Source organism: Caretta caretta, chromosome 24 (assembly GCF_965140235.1).
Source record: "Caretta caretta isolate rCarCar2 chromosome 24, rCarCar1.hap1, whole genome shotgun sequence".
Lineage (NCBI taxonomy): Eukaryota > Metazoa > Chordata > Testudines > Cheloniidae > Caretta > Caretta caretta.
Window position 1 is genome coordinate 7,819,163 of NC_134229.1, and position 14,256 is coordinate 7,833,418.

The 14,256-nt window shown below is 52.6% G+C and overlaps 1 protein-coding gene across 1 annotated transcript in view; it reads right to left on the reverse strand.

Moving 5' to 3' along the window:
* The window catches only part of LOC125626044 (hepatocyte nuclear factor 6-like), a 31,148-nt gene extending 17,360 nt beyond the window's left edge, over window positions 1–13,788 (reverse strand). The window contains exon 1 of the mRNA XM_048828727.2: window positions 12,454–13,788. Coding sequence (XP_048684684.2) covers window positions 12,454–13,387 — 934 coding nt within the window. The 5' untranslated portion in view covers window positions 13,388–13,788. The remainder of the gene's footprint in view (window positions 1–12,453) is intronic.
* Window positions 13,789–14,256: the final 468 nt, after the last annotated feature.

A 14,256-nucleotide genomic window follows, 5' to 3' on the forward strand; every position in this document is an offset into this window, starting at 1 on the left:
GCCAGAAATCTGCACCGTGTCCCTCCGTGAAATTCTCCCGATTGTGGGCTTCTCTTTGCCCAATGTTCAGAGTCGCTCTGGCTGGGAGCAGCTGCCACTTTGATGGAGGGCTGGGCAGATTTGACTCATTGGTCCTGTCTGCATCCTCAGCTGACATGGGGTCCGTAAACCTCTGCAGCCCCCCCCCCCCCCCCCAGGAGCTAGATCTTGCGTCTACACTGCATTGTGAAGCTGGGTCAGACTCAGGTTTGAGCCCCAACCACCTATCCATCGCCACACAAATCAGTCTGATGTGGGTCAGCAACCCCTGAGGACCCATATCCTATGGCCTGTCTTGGGGGGTGTCTGAGCCTGAGTCCCGCTGAAACTCTGATCAAAGCCCTGTCATTCTGCAGTGCGGACGCAGCTCAAGCCGCAGACCCTAGCCAGAAGGTTTGCACAGGGCAGTGTGTACGCTGCAAGACGTGGGTCCAGCAGCTGCAAACCCAGGTTTACAACGCAGCATGGATGCTTGAAAACACCAAGTCCACAGGTCCAGGTCCCACAGATACAGGTTCACAAGGCAGGGTAGACATCCCAGAGGGTACCCGCCCCCCCAGCCTGGTTTCAGAACCTGAGCAGGAACGGCCACACAGCTATGTTTAGTGCCACTGCAAGTCTGTAGACCCGAGTGCTGAGGCTGGTTGCCATGGTTTTTAGGGGTTTTTTGCAGTGTAGACGTACGCTTAGGGTAGACCTTCGGGTGAAGGCTTCAGCCCAGGCTCTGGGACCCTCCCACCACTCAGGGTCTGAGCCTGAACATCTGCGTAATAGTTAAACAGCCCCTGAACCCGAGCCTAAATCAGCTGGCACGGGCCGGCCGCGGGTTTTTCACTGCAGCGTAGAGGTACTCTCAGTGACTGGCCCAGGGTCAGGAAGTTTGTGGCAGAAGGAATTGAGCCTAGCTGGGACGTCTCCTAAATGACAGGCTTGTGGCCTAAGCCCCGGCCCCAGCCCTAGCCCCTCTCCCTCTCTTGTCTCTGTTTGCACCCAGCCAACATCCTGACTCGACCTGCCCGTCAAATCTAGAGCAGCTCCCCTCTCGCTAATTACCCGGCTCCCTGAAGTCCGGCTCATGGCTCCCCCAGCTGGAATTGGCACAGATCCTAAGATGACAGAGCAGCAGCCACTGCTAGCAGGGGACATTTTCTGACTGGTAACGTGCAGCCCAGCCAGTCCCCAGCTGTCTGACTTCATTCTCCCACGTGTCGCCCCCAGCCCCTGAGATTTTACCCCAGCCGTTTGGTCTAGGTTACAGAGCATTGCCTCATTCAAACAGGAGAGGAGTCAATTGCTCTGTCTCTCAGGGACATGCATGTTTCATTTACATTTTTGACACTAGACTAGGGAGCGCGGTTAGTGGTTAGAGCAGGAGGGGACTGGGAGACAGGACACCTGGGTTCTATTCCCAGCTCCAGGAAAGGGGTGTGTTTATAATACCACAAATAGCGGCTCCTTTCCAGTAAGACTCTCAAAGTGCCCCCCCCACCCCGCAGGGTCAGTATCTTTTGCCCCATTTTGCGGAGGGGGAAAGTGGAGTTCACAGAAAAGAAGCCACTGGCGCACGTGGGAACAGAACTCAGGATTCCCAGTCTCATTCCCTGTGTGGGTTTCCTATCTCTGCAGCCGACCTCCTGTGTCCCTTCAAGCAAATTCCCTCCCGTCTCTGTGCCTTAGTTTTCCCATCTGTAAAATGGGGGTGCTGACCCTCCTCTCCTGCAAATGACTATATTAACCGATGCTAGGAAAGTGCTACGAGACCCTGCAATCACAGGCGCTCCTAGGGCGAAGGATGACAGCTGTTAGACTGTTTGCTCTCTGAGTGTGTTTGAAGGTGGCCCAGAAAAGACCCTAGTGCTACATGATTTCTTCTGACCGACCGTCGGGCAGAATTCAGATACTCCTCCAGCCTCAAAGAGCTCCAGCAGGGAATATTCCCGCGCTTCAAAATAATGCTGAGCGACCACTGGATCTTTTGGTGCGGGGACCAAACCAAAACCTCCCCCCCACCCCCAAAATCCTAATCGTTCCTAGCCAAAAACTATTTTTTCCATTGAATCAGAAAACTCAACGTTCATTGGACATTTTGAGTTGCCTTGAAACAAAGATTCCCACCCCCCGGTTTTTTATTTCAATTCAGCCATTTCAGGTAGTTCCCCCCTCCAAGGGCATCATCATGGTGCTGGATGTTTTTGTCTCTGATAACAGGGGCTGAGACCCAACAAGTCGTTTCACACAAAGCAGCCATCAGAGGGAAACAGCTTTGGGTCACTGATGACCAGGCTGTGGAACCCAGACCTGGACCCCTGAAGGGGGTGAGACGCGTGGGGAGGAGAGATGTGTGGGGCAGGGGAAGCTTGACCTGAGCGGCACCTGGTTTTGGTTTCCAGGGGGAAGCCGATCCAGAGATCGCTCCAAAGAGCAGGGCTGACGGACTGGGCCCAGTTCTGGTCTCTCCCTGGTTTTATGCTAGCAAATCTCCAGGGTTTTCAGCGGGCTCTGGCTCGGATCCTCGGTGGAGCCACACCGGCATTAGCACAAGAATTGGGATCCCTGTCTCCATCCACCAGGCTGCTCCCCTTCAAACCAGGGGCCTGGCTCCAGTGGGAGCAGGGGCAACTTGGTTGTTTTCCAGCTGGTTCTGTTTAGCCCCCGTTGCAGCTGCAGCTGCTGCTCGCCCCCCCCGCCCGTTGTCGATTCCCAGCCTCGCTCTTCGATTCCTCTGCAGCAGCAAGGCCCAGTGTTTTGTCTGTGGCTCACGTACTGGAGCGGATTCTGCAAAGGGGACGCGCCGTGCCACACTGCGGCGGAGGTGGGGTTGGAATGGCCAGCCTGACTCCCCCGGGGGGCCTGGATTTCTGCGCTGAAACACACAGGCCAGGAGGCTCTGGAAGGAGTGTGCGTGTGCGTGTGTGTGTGTGTGGGGGGGGTCTATGCCCTTCTTGACCTGTGCACCCCCTAATGCAACACCCCCGCAAAGCAGCCCCCTCTCCCCTTTTCCCAGCAAAGCTGGAACAGCAGAATGTTCATACCGCTATAGCTTCATCACACTTACCCATGATACCACAACATTTTTACTCACCATTCAGATCTAAGGGCTAAGACACTAGACTGGGTCTATTCCTTGCCCTGCCATGGGCCTGTTTGAGTGACTTGGGGAGTGGGACGTCCACGCTTGGTGCCTCAGTTTCCCTCCCCCCCACACCTTTCGTCTGTCTTGTCTAAGTTCTCTGGGGCAGAGACTGCCTCTCACTCTGTGTCCGCTCACAATGTCTCCAGGCTCTAGTCCCATACAAGTAATAATGGCTTGCGACGGAGCGATGGTCTCAAGTTGCAGGGCGGGAGGTCTAGGCTGGACATTAGGAAACACTATTTCACTAGGAGGGTGGTGAAGCACTGGAACGGGTTCCCTAGGGAGGTGGTGGAATCTCCATCCTGAGAGGGTTTTAAGGCCCAGCTGGGATGATTTAGTTGGGGTTAGTCCTGCTTTAAAATGGGGTTGGACTAGCTGACCTCCTGAGGTCCCTTCCAACCCTGATATTCCATGATTATCAGTATTTGACTACCCCCTGCAGCACAAAGTACAGTTTGTTAAGTAGCGGGGTCTCAGGCCCGGGAAGCTAGGCTTTGCGTGTGGATCCCTGCACCCGCACCGAGCCCGGGTCACATGAATGGGGTTCGGGGGCGGGGTTCTACAGCACGGAACGGCTTGTGGGACTGACGCCTCGCCAGCACATTTGTTACAGAGCTAGACCGATGTTTCCCCCTCGATACATCATATCAGGGGGATTGTTGCTCTCCTGCTCCCCAACACGCTCTCCAGAATTAGGGCCCAGCCGTCCGAGCCCTGCGCCTTGCGAACGCCACCAAATCAGGACAATCGCGCTTTGCACCCCCCGTTTTGGGCTCCTGAAGATGGACGGGTCACAGAGACTCAGACCTGAACACCAAGGGCAGGAAACACCGGTTGATTGAAAGGCTGCTGGGCCAATCCCATAGTTTGCCCCGCCCCAGGAGGGGCCAAGGGGACATATTAATGTTTGTAAAGCACAGTTAAGGTGAAAAATGGCTACAGAACTGCTGTGGGGGGTAGCTAGGGTCCTGGGAATCAGGACTCCTGGGTTCCATCCCTAACCTGCCATCTTGCCCACAGCCTTGCTCTGTGCCTCAGTTTCCCCATCTGTAAAACAGGACTAACGATACTCACCTTCCTTAGAGAACCACGGATGAGACGTACTATCCACTATTGGTGCGTTAAAGTTTCTACTGATTATGAGTTGCCAACATATGGCTCCATTTGGCTTGGGTTTGAAGTCTGGGGCGGTATTTGTTTGCACACAGCTAAGGCCATAAGTAAATCAAAATCCAACTCTTACTTATACGGCAATAGCCTTGGTCTGTATTGCTTATAGAGTCAAAGGCCAGATGGGACCCACCGATCATCCTCCCTGATCTCCTGGATAGCCATGAACACTTCCCACCTGCCCCCACATTCATCCCCATAACCAGAGTTACACCAAAGTATCACAGCCCTCAGGAGACTAAACGGAGGTAGCACCCAGGGCGGAGAGTTGACTCAGCGAGCTAGACTAGAACAGAGTATGGACGCACTTCAAGCTGGTGGCGTGATTCCCAGCTTGATACTGATGCTAGCTGCCATCGAGCTTGCATGATAAAAACAGAGCAGAGGGGCTGGGGGCCCTGAGTATTGCCTCCTATCTCAGACAGGATCATATTGGGGCAGTTGGCCCCTCCTGGCCCGTGCCCAGCCAGGCTACACTCTATTGGGAGTATGCTAGCTCAACCACACTCCCTTCTCAAAGGACAGACGTAGCCAGAGACGTATTACAGTAGTGTCTACGGTCCCCAGTCAAGACTGGGACCCTATTGCTACAGTGAGAGAGAGAGTCCCTACCTCAAAGAGCTTACAAGCTAAAGAGACAAGCCAAAGGGTGGGAGGGGAAACTGAGTCACAGAGAGGGTCAGTGACTCGCCCAGGAGGAGAGGCAGGATCCCTGACCTCCTGAACCCCCGTTCAGCGCTCTGGCTGGCTGGACCCCAGCCCCCACTTGCTAGGTGCTGCACACAGAAACAAAAAGACACTCCAGTCCCAAACCTTAGGCACCAGACCAGTCTGAGTTTCTGGAGGCTCAGGCTAGGCAGGGTACCTGCCCCTTTGACAGCCTCGTCACAATTGCATGTTGTTTGTAAATCCAAAGCACATTTATCTAAGGAAGCTGGGAAAAAAGCTCAAACCGCACATTAAGGTCTAGTGTGGGCCGACTTTTTATTATGTATTCTTCAGGCAGAGGAGCGGCCTCTAAGTATTACTGTATTTTTCCTAACAAGCGCTGTCCTTCTAGGAGCCCTATGTCAGATCACCCTCAGTTTTGGAAAGGGGCTGCCTTAGGTTGAAACAGAGAAAGTCCCGCAAGTTCGTTTTTAAATTTAGTCTCTAAAGGGTTGATCCTGCACTCCTTAGAGTCAATGGCAAAACCTGCATAGACTTTAATGGTGCAGAATTAATAAGATCTCAGCTGATGTCTAGTTGTAATTTTCCCACTGTTTCAGGAAAGCTATTAATTTATAGGGAGTTAGTATTGCCCACCACAAGCAATCAAACAACATGAGTTAATGCCTTCTCCCCAAAAAATCACGTGATTGGATCTAAAGGCGTGGAATTTTAACTAGAATAAATCCTGGGTTGTTTTTATTTGTCATCTCCTCTTGGAGCCTTTAACAGCCACATTTGCAAGCTTCTCTCTACAACTCCAAAGGTTAGAAATAATAATAATAAAAAAAGTCATCGGCAATGCAAGATTCTTACATCATCACCTGACTCCAGGAGCTGGGGCTTTAAGAAAACCCAACAGCATCGCAATAAAATTGCAAAGAGTTGGCAGTACAACAGGTCAAATCCCGCAATCTTTGTTCCTGCAAGTAATCGCAGTGGACTCAGCAACGCTACTCTCAGGAGTCCGGGATGCTGGATCTTGCGACAGCTAGCCACCATTGTAGTCAACAGCACAACACTTACTGACTTCAGCGCGAGCAGGATTGGACCCTGTGTATCTGCCACGTACCTGTAAAGGGACTCAGTTTCAAATCAATAGGAATAATCTAGCTACACTAAAGAGAGACTCATTTCAAGTTAAATCAATATTTAAAAAAAAAAACCCAAACAACCTTCCCTGCAATCCCATAGTATGGTAACAGCTGATTGTACTAAAAGTGACACGCTTAAGGCCGAGAATTTTGCAAAAGGGACTAGCAAGTTTGGAAGCTCAACCTGAGACATCTTACAGGGGCCTGAGTTCCCACCTTCCGAAAACAAGGTCTCAAGATGGGCGTCTGAAAACCAGGGCACCTGTTACTGACTGTTTGTATTGGGATAGCACTTAGGAGCCCCAGTCAGACCTCAGGAGCCCATGGGGCCAGGTGCTTGTGCCTAAAAGCATTCGTCATCTTTTAAAAAGGCCCGGGGACAGATTTGTAAAGGTTTTTAGGCACCTGAACATGCCGGTGGGCACTTTTGAAACTCCCCCTAGGCGCCAATCTGCATCTTTCGGCACCTAAATGTATTTAAACCAGAGGTTCCCAAACTGTGGTCCGCGGACAGTTCCCTCTAAGGTGCCTGTCTGGGCAGCCGCACACAAGAATGAAGGGCCACCCACCTAATTAGTGGAGCCGTGCTGGCGAGGCTCCACTAATTAGGTGCCTGGATCCTGGAGAAGACGCACATGTAAGGTGAGGTGGTGGCCTGGGGGGGAATAGGGAGTAGGTGGGAGGGGGCAGTGTGGTGAGAAGAGGGGGCGGGGGGAATTTGGGATGTGCAGGGCTGTGGCGGCCAGAGAAAGAGGTGACTTTCCCCAGCTCCAGGGTTATGGCTGCCAGGGAGAGAGCCCCCCCACACTTCCCTGCCCCAGCTCAGGGGCTGCTGCAGCCAGGGAGAGACCCCCCTCCCTCCCACTCCCAGCTCAGGGGCTGCCGTGGGGGGGGGGGGGGAAAGAGGGCACATCCCTCGTATTAGAAAGGTAAGACTGCTGCTATTAAAATATGAGTTGTGTGCTTTTATTTGTAGAACAAAAAAAAGTTAATTAATATTCATTTTTTTATGTAGCGCTTTTATCCAAAGCCCTTTACAATAGTGAGCTAACGGGACAATCAATATTTGGAAAGATCATTAAGTGGCTGGCCGAGACCCTCAGCAATTTTCAAGTGGTCCGCAGGAAAAAAAGTTTGAGAACCACTGATTTAAATAATCTCCCTCTCTTTTTCTGTATAAATATATCACGCTATTGATTTTATGGGGAAGGTGCTCTGATGTCACAGTGATGGGCAGCAATATAAAACCCTAAGACACACACACCTCCCCCCCCCCCCATTGACTTTCATCACGGATGCTCTGATTTCCACTTCACTCAGCTTTGGACAGCAAAAGTAGCTTTACCTAAGTCTAGCCAGTTTCATTTGCTGGCTTTCAGGCCCAGGCTCCATGCTCCTGTCCTGACACAGCATGGGAAAATGTATATTAAAAAGCATGTGCGCGCGCGCAGGGGGGAGATCCCATTAAGTTTTTGTTTGGTTTTAAAATTTCATAAAAACTTTTCTATTCCTCCCAGGTGAAGATCGCCCTGCCTCAGGGGCGTGGCACAAAACCTATGCTCCATTTTCATCCCAGGGCCTTAAAGTGCTTTACAAACGTTGGTCAGCCTTCACCACCCTTCCGGGTGAGTGATCATCTTCATCTGGAGAGGAGGGGGAAGCAGAAGCCCAGAGAGGTGAAAGTGCCCTCCCCAGGGGGCCCCACATGCCAGGGGGAGGAACAGAGCCCAGGAGTACGGCCCCACTTTATTACAGGGAGTAGCGCCCGCTGACAAGGGCTGTTTTTCTGGAAATGTGTCACTGCGTGTGGTGCAACCGGATCTGTGCAAAGTTTCCGATTTACATTGCAGGACAATCCCTGTGCAAAACCTGGTACCTCGGCACGGCGGGCCCCCTTTCACAAGTCAAGATTTCGCCATGAACCCCGGCGAGCCCGGCTTCTCTTGGCAAAAAGTGCCTGGCAAAAATACCTGATGTTGAGTTCCCTCCCCGGGCCCAACGATCTGCAGCCTCCCCCAGCCAGAGATCTGGAGTCTCGCCTCCTCCTGAAATAGGGATTGCCTCCATACCCCAATCCTGATCCCCCGGAATGCCTCCCTGCAGCTCACTTCCCACCGGTAATGGCGCCACGTGAGCACAGCTGCTGGTGGGCCGCAGGCAGAGGGACGTGTGTGCTGTTGCATAAGGGCACAATCCCACCAGGCCCCACGCTGGGCACAACTTCAAAGTCAGCAGCACAGGAAGACCCCCAGGTCCTTTCTGTCTCCCACGTTCGCTGAGCCAGCTCAGAGCCCAAAGCACAGGGGCTGATCTCATGGGTGGCTCTTACTCAGTGGAGGCAACAAGACTGGATTGGGGGCCGGATCCCGCTCTTTGTTCCATGTTTGTCCAGGACTGGACACCGTGGGGGCCTGGTCCATGACTGGGGCTTCGAGGCGCTATGGCATAACCAAAAATAATAACATAAATCACCGGTAGGCAGCCACCTCTGGGGTGGAAACAACCGTCTAGCCTGCAGTATGCTGAACAGTGGAGGAGGGATCAACTGAATCCGCAGAGATGAGGCCATAGCTATGGAACGGGGCTCTGAAGGCAGTGACTGAAAAGGATTTAAGGATCATAGGAGACAAACACTTGGACATGAGCTCCTACTGTGATGCTGTGGAAAAAAAAGGGCTAATGTCATACTTGGACGTAAACACAGGGAAGTAGTGAGTAGGGATGGGATTTCCCTGCTATGGGGATATTGCAGCCAGTTCTGGTGACCAGAGTTTATAAAGGATACTGAACACTTAGAGAAGGGGCAGAGAAGAGACACAAAAATTATTTGAGGACTGGAGAAAATGCCTTATGGGGAGAGACCAAGGGTAAGTCTACACTGCAGACCAAACCCCACAACAGTGATTCTCAGAGCCCAGGTCAACTGATTTGGGCTTGCGCTGGGGGGCTAAAAATTGTAGTGTAGACATTCCTGCGCAGGGTCTGAAACCCCTGTCAGCTTTAGTTTGTACTGACTTCGCTAGTGATTTTTATGTAGCCTGTTGTAAAATTAGGCAAATATCTAGCTGAGTTGATGTACCCCTTGGAAGACCTCTGCACACCTGCAGGGGTTTGCATACCCCCAGTTGAGAACCACTGGTCTTGTGGAAAAAGGCAGCATGAGAACCAAATGGCCTGAAGCTGAAGCTAGACAAATCCAAGCTCAAAAAAAGGCTCCCATTATTAACAGTGCAGATGACTAACCATTGGACCAGCCGGCCAAGGCAAGTGGTGCATTCTCCATCTCTTGATATCTTCAGATCAAAACTGGCTGCTTGCCTGGAAGAGATGCTAGAACTCAGTTGTGCTCCGGGAGGTCAGACTGGGTGATCTAACGGAGCCGTTCTGGCCTTAAAATCTGTGAGGGCAACTCTCCTTCTCTGGGCGGGTTTTCTCATCCATGCAGAACAGACCCGGGTTTCTCTGGGGATCATCCAAAGGGCGACAGGCCCCGTAGAGCTCAGTGTGTCTCTCCCAGAAGGGTGGAGATGAGTCAACTCTATTGGGGTTCAAACTTGCAAGTCCAGGGAGCATAGGAATTGCAAACTGGAGGTTTACTGCCCCAAGCCTACCCCTCCAGCCAATGCAGCGGGAAGCCGAACACTTCTCTTAGCCCAGCCAAACGGCGTTGCTAACACAGGGCTGCAGCTAACTCCCCGGTGCTCACCAACGACACCTAGCGACAGTGGCTGCCTGCATGCAGACCAGGGTCACCGTCCGCAGGCCAGATCACGCAACACAAGCCCACAGGAACGCACTCACAACATTCACCACTGCTGGGTTAAGCTGGGGGCTGGTGTGCAGCGGGGCCTTCTATACCCTTCTCTGCCCCCCACGCCTCTTGGACAGCTTCATTCCCGGCTGCCCACCCTGCTACAGCAGAGGGGACACAATCGAAGACAGCCACTGCTGCCCGATGTTAAGCAGCCATGAGGCTCTGCTCCGACAGTTCCGGGGACAGCAGCTTGCATGGCTCAGTAGTCGGATCAGGACAACACAACCAACCACCCCTCTGCCATGCTTTCGGCATCACAGGATCTGGTCCTCGGCCTTCACGGTGCTAACCTCAGGGCCTGGGCACTGTGACAAGAACCCCACGCCAATGGCTTTCTTAGTCAATGCTAGAAATCAGAGGTGAGGAAAGGCCTCATGCAGCTAGTGCAGCCCCCACAGCCGTCTCCAGCCCTAGGATTTCTCTGGGGAACCGCACCCAAGAGAAGCCCTCTGCTTTCCCACGAGCCCCGGCAGAACTAAACACTGTCAACGTCTCGCGCCGCGAGAGGAGCCGGAGGACGGAAAGCACAGCACACAACTGGAGCGAGATGCCTCTGAAAATAACTAAACGCTGGATCTAAAGCTCACGGCAGCCACCGGGGGACTTGACGCTATGGCTCAGTCCCTGAGCCTGCCCTGCTTCCTATTGCCCAGGCCTGCTCCTTCTCCTGCTAAGAGACGGCAATAAAACTCGGGGGTTGGGAGAGTCCTAGGGTGTCTAAATATCATTCCCACCAGCCACAAACACCCCCATTTTGTTTCCCCTTTCCCAATGGAGCCATAAGCCTCCCAACAGCATCATTAGCGGCTAACGAGCAAAGAGAAGCTGTTATCGCAGGGCCCTGCTGTGTCATATGATGGGGCCAAGGCCGTTGTCACATGGCTTTTAATAGACATACGCACACAACCAACGCTAACTGGCTCACCGGGAGGCAAGTCAGAGAGATTGGGACCAGGCTGAGAGCCTGAAACACAGACAGTGCCTCGCATTGGCTTTATCTTTTAACCTTCGCTTTTCAACCGCACCATCCCTTCTGAAGATGACGGGAGAGCCTCGCAAGCATGAAGGAGAAAGGAACATAAAAGAAGCAGAATCATTCCGAACAGCCATGCAAACTCATTGAACTGCAGTGATGATCTGAAGAATCACCAGCCACCAAGATTTGGGCCAAGATTTTTCAAAACGAAGGACGACAGTTAGGCTCCTAGATCCATATTGAGGCCACTAAATAAATAGTCTCATTTTTGGAAGCGCTAAACGCTCACCAGCTCCCAGCGGTAACAGCTGGGGGAAAAAAAATTTAGGCCAATTATTTAGAAGCCTAAATAGGGATTTAGGAGCCTCGCTTTGGATAAGGGTCAAATCCTCAACTGGCCTCAATTCAGCAAAGTCCCTCCCTACAAAAGGATATTAGTTAATGTTAGATATTAGATTTTAATGGGACTTAAGCACACATTTAATGATAATCGTATGCTTAAGAGTCTCCTGCTTCAGGACTTAAGTCAAGCTCTAGACTATTAGGGGGAGAAGCCCCTACGCCAGGTTGTCACATCACTGCAGGGTTTCTTACACCTCCCTCTGAGGCATCTGGTGCCGGCCCCAGTCGGATACTAGGATAGATGGGCCTTGGGATTGATCCAGCCTGGCTTGCCTAACCAGGACTTTGGCGTAAATCAGTATTGTGCCACTGAAGCCAATGGGAGTCACGCTGGTTTATACCAGCTGAAATTCCGGCCCGCACTTTAGAAAATCTTGGGGGTTTTGGTCAATGAAAAAGGCCGTCCCCTCCCATCTGTTGCAAGGGGGCAGCACTGTAAATCCTCCATCTGTGGAGATTCTCCCCTACAACTTCCTCCCACTGACCCTACAATAATAACAGCAGCGCAGAAACATCGCTGTCTTCAGTGCTATTTGGACCCCATCCAAAGCTCGCTGAAATCAGTGGAGACTCCCATCAGCTTTGGCTCAGGCTTCCACGCCACGGGATATGGTACACAACCATTGAGAACAAGGTCTCCATCTTGATCGTGCGGCTGAGACATTCAATCACACCATGGCAACACGAGGAGCAGGGTGAGGTGACAAAATGGCTTTACCAGCATAAAGGGCAGAAGGCAGGTGAAGAAAAAACGATGAAGCCCCTTGTGTGTATGTTGAAACCACCCCGAAACAATACAGGGGAATGCAGGAGAGGGAAGGCATCCGGAGATTCCTTTGCAACCCAATCACCCCCACCCCCCATAATGTGGGCGTGTACATTGCAAGTTCTAATCAATAGCTCTGATCTGTATTACCAAGCAATAAAGGCTCAGGGTGTAATTATTCGTGCATTGCGGCTTCATTCAGGCCTTCCAGTTTGCAAAGAGATTAGCAGAGTCTCAGAGCTGGTGACCTTTGCTCTTTCTCTCTCTCTCCCCAAAATCAAGAGGCAGCTCCATATATCCCTGTATTGTTCCAGGCTCAGTTCCTGACCATGCTCATAAAAAATATCTTACCTTCTAACCTTAAAGCTGCCATTCTCTGAAACTCGGGCTCCTGCAGCCAGCGCCACATCCTTTTGAAAGTCTCCCTCCCGGACTTGAGCTTGCTCCAGGGCTTAGGGTTCCTGAGAAGGTCTGACAAGGTGCCTTGAGACCGGCACAGCACCCTCTCGGCAAAGATGGCCTGGGGGATGCTGTATCTCTTGAGCTCAGCGATGATCCGCTGGGCCACTTCTTTGGTGTTGATCTCCTCCAGCTGGCTGGAGAGGACGGTGGTTTGGGTGGAGATGGGCTGGTTGGGTCTGGAAGTCACGTCCGGCCGGGCATGGACATAGTGGTGCTGGCCCATGCTGTTGGGGGATCCCATGGTGGAGTTCTGGGAGGGGGAAAGCTCCCTGGAAAAGTGCTGGTCGATCCTGCCAAACATGGCAGGGTGGGCTTCGAAGCTATTGGCCGCCACCATCTTCTCGTTGCCCAGGTGTCCGGCAGGGTGGCTGTAGCTATGCATGGGGGTCAGGTTCGGGCTGGGCAGGGACGACAGACTCTGCCCCATGCCAAGATCCTTGTGGTAAGGGCTGTAAAAGTTAGCGCCAGAACCCAGGCCCCTTTCTTCCCTCATCAGGGTGAAGCTCCCAATCACGTTGCCCACCGGCAGGCACTGGGGGTGATGGTGCTGGTGGTGGAATTTCTCGTGCAGCGGCTGCAGAGGGGTCAAGGTGGTGTAGCTGTTGGCGGCCCCGGTGGGCGAATCCCCCCCAAAGCCAAGCCCCGGGTGCAAAGAGGTGGCCAGGTGGTGCTCGGCTCGGTGATACTCACTGCCGTCCAGCACCGAGGCCACCAGAGACGGTCTGGAGAGAGCGGAGTGTAAAGCTCTGCCTTGGCCATGCATCAGCTCCTGCTCCTGGCTGGACATGTCCCCGGTGTTCTCCAAACCCAGCTGGACATTCATGGCTGCCGGCTAGTGCATCCTCTCTTTATCTACTTTGCGACTCATTAATCTTTCAGTTCTTGAGTGTGGGGAAGGGCTTGCCAGATTTCAAGGGGGTCTGAGGAAACCTCTCTGCCTTTATCAGTGGGGATGGACAGCCAAAGCGGGAAGTCCCCTCTGTATTCAGCGACCAGATCTTGTCTCCAGTGTGGGAAATCTAACATCCACTGGTCTCGGCTGCAGCCCCAGGAAGACAAGGGCTCATCATTTCTCCCCAGCCCCCACACAAGCCCCTTTCAAACTGATCAGAAACTGGACACATTCTAACCCAATGCTGGATGGATTTGGGGGAAGGAAGGGGGGGAGAGGAGGGAGGCTGGAGAATTCCCCCCACCCCCTCCCTTTAAACCCCAATCAAAGTGAGAAAGTTCATGAAGAACCTGGCTTACCTAGTGCGGCCGGTGCTTTTTCTAGGCATGCGGGGGAGGGGGGGGGATGTAAAAATATAAACAAATAAAATAAAAACAACAACGACAAGAAGAGTAATACTAAAGAAATGAAAATCAGCAGCAGGGGTTCAGATCCCCCCTTCCTGGAGCTTTCAGCAGAGGGGCTCCTGTGTCCGGGAATGTGGAGGGGAAGGAAAGGTCTCCTCTTCCCTGATCATTCAGCCCTTTTAGGGTAGTCCAGGAGATCTCCAGCAAAGTGCTTGCAAAGCAGCAGCGGGCTCCAGCAATTAGCTACCGGCTGTGTTTTGGTGGTGTGGGGGGACGGATTAGATCTCTCGCTCCCTCTGGTTTTAATAGGTGTAGCTCAGAACAGTTCCATCCTCTTTGTGTCTGCTACACACTCACACACACACACACTGATCTCCTCCCTCCCTTCCTCCC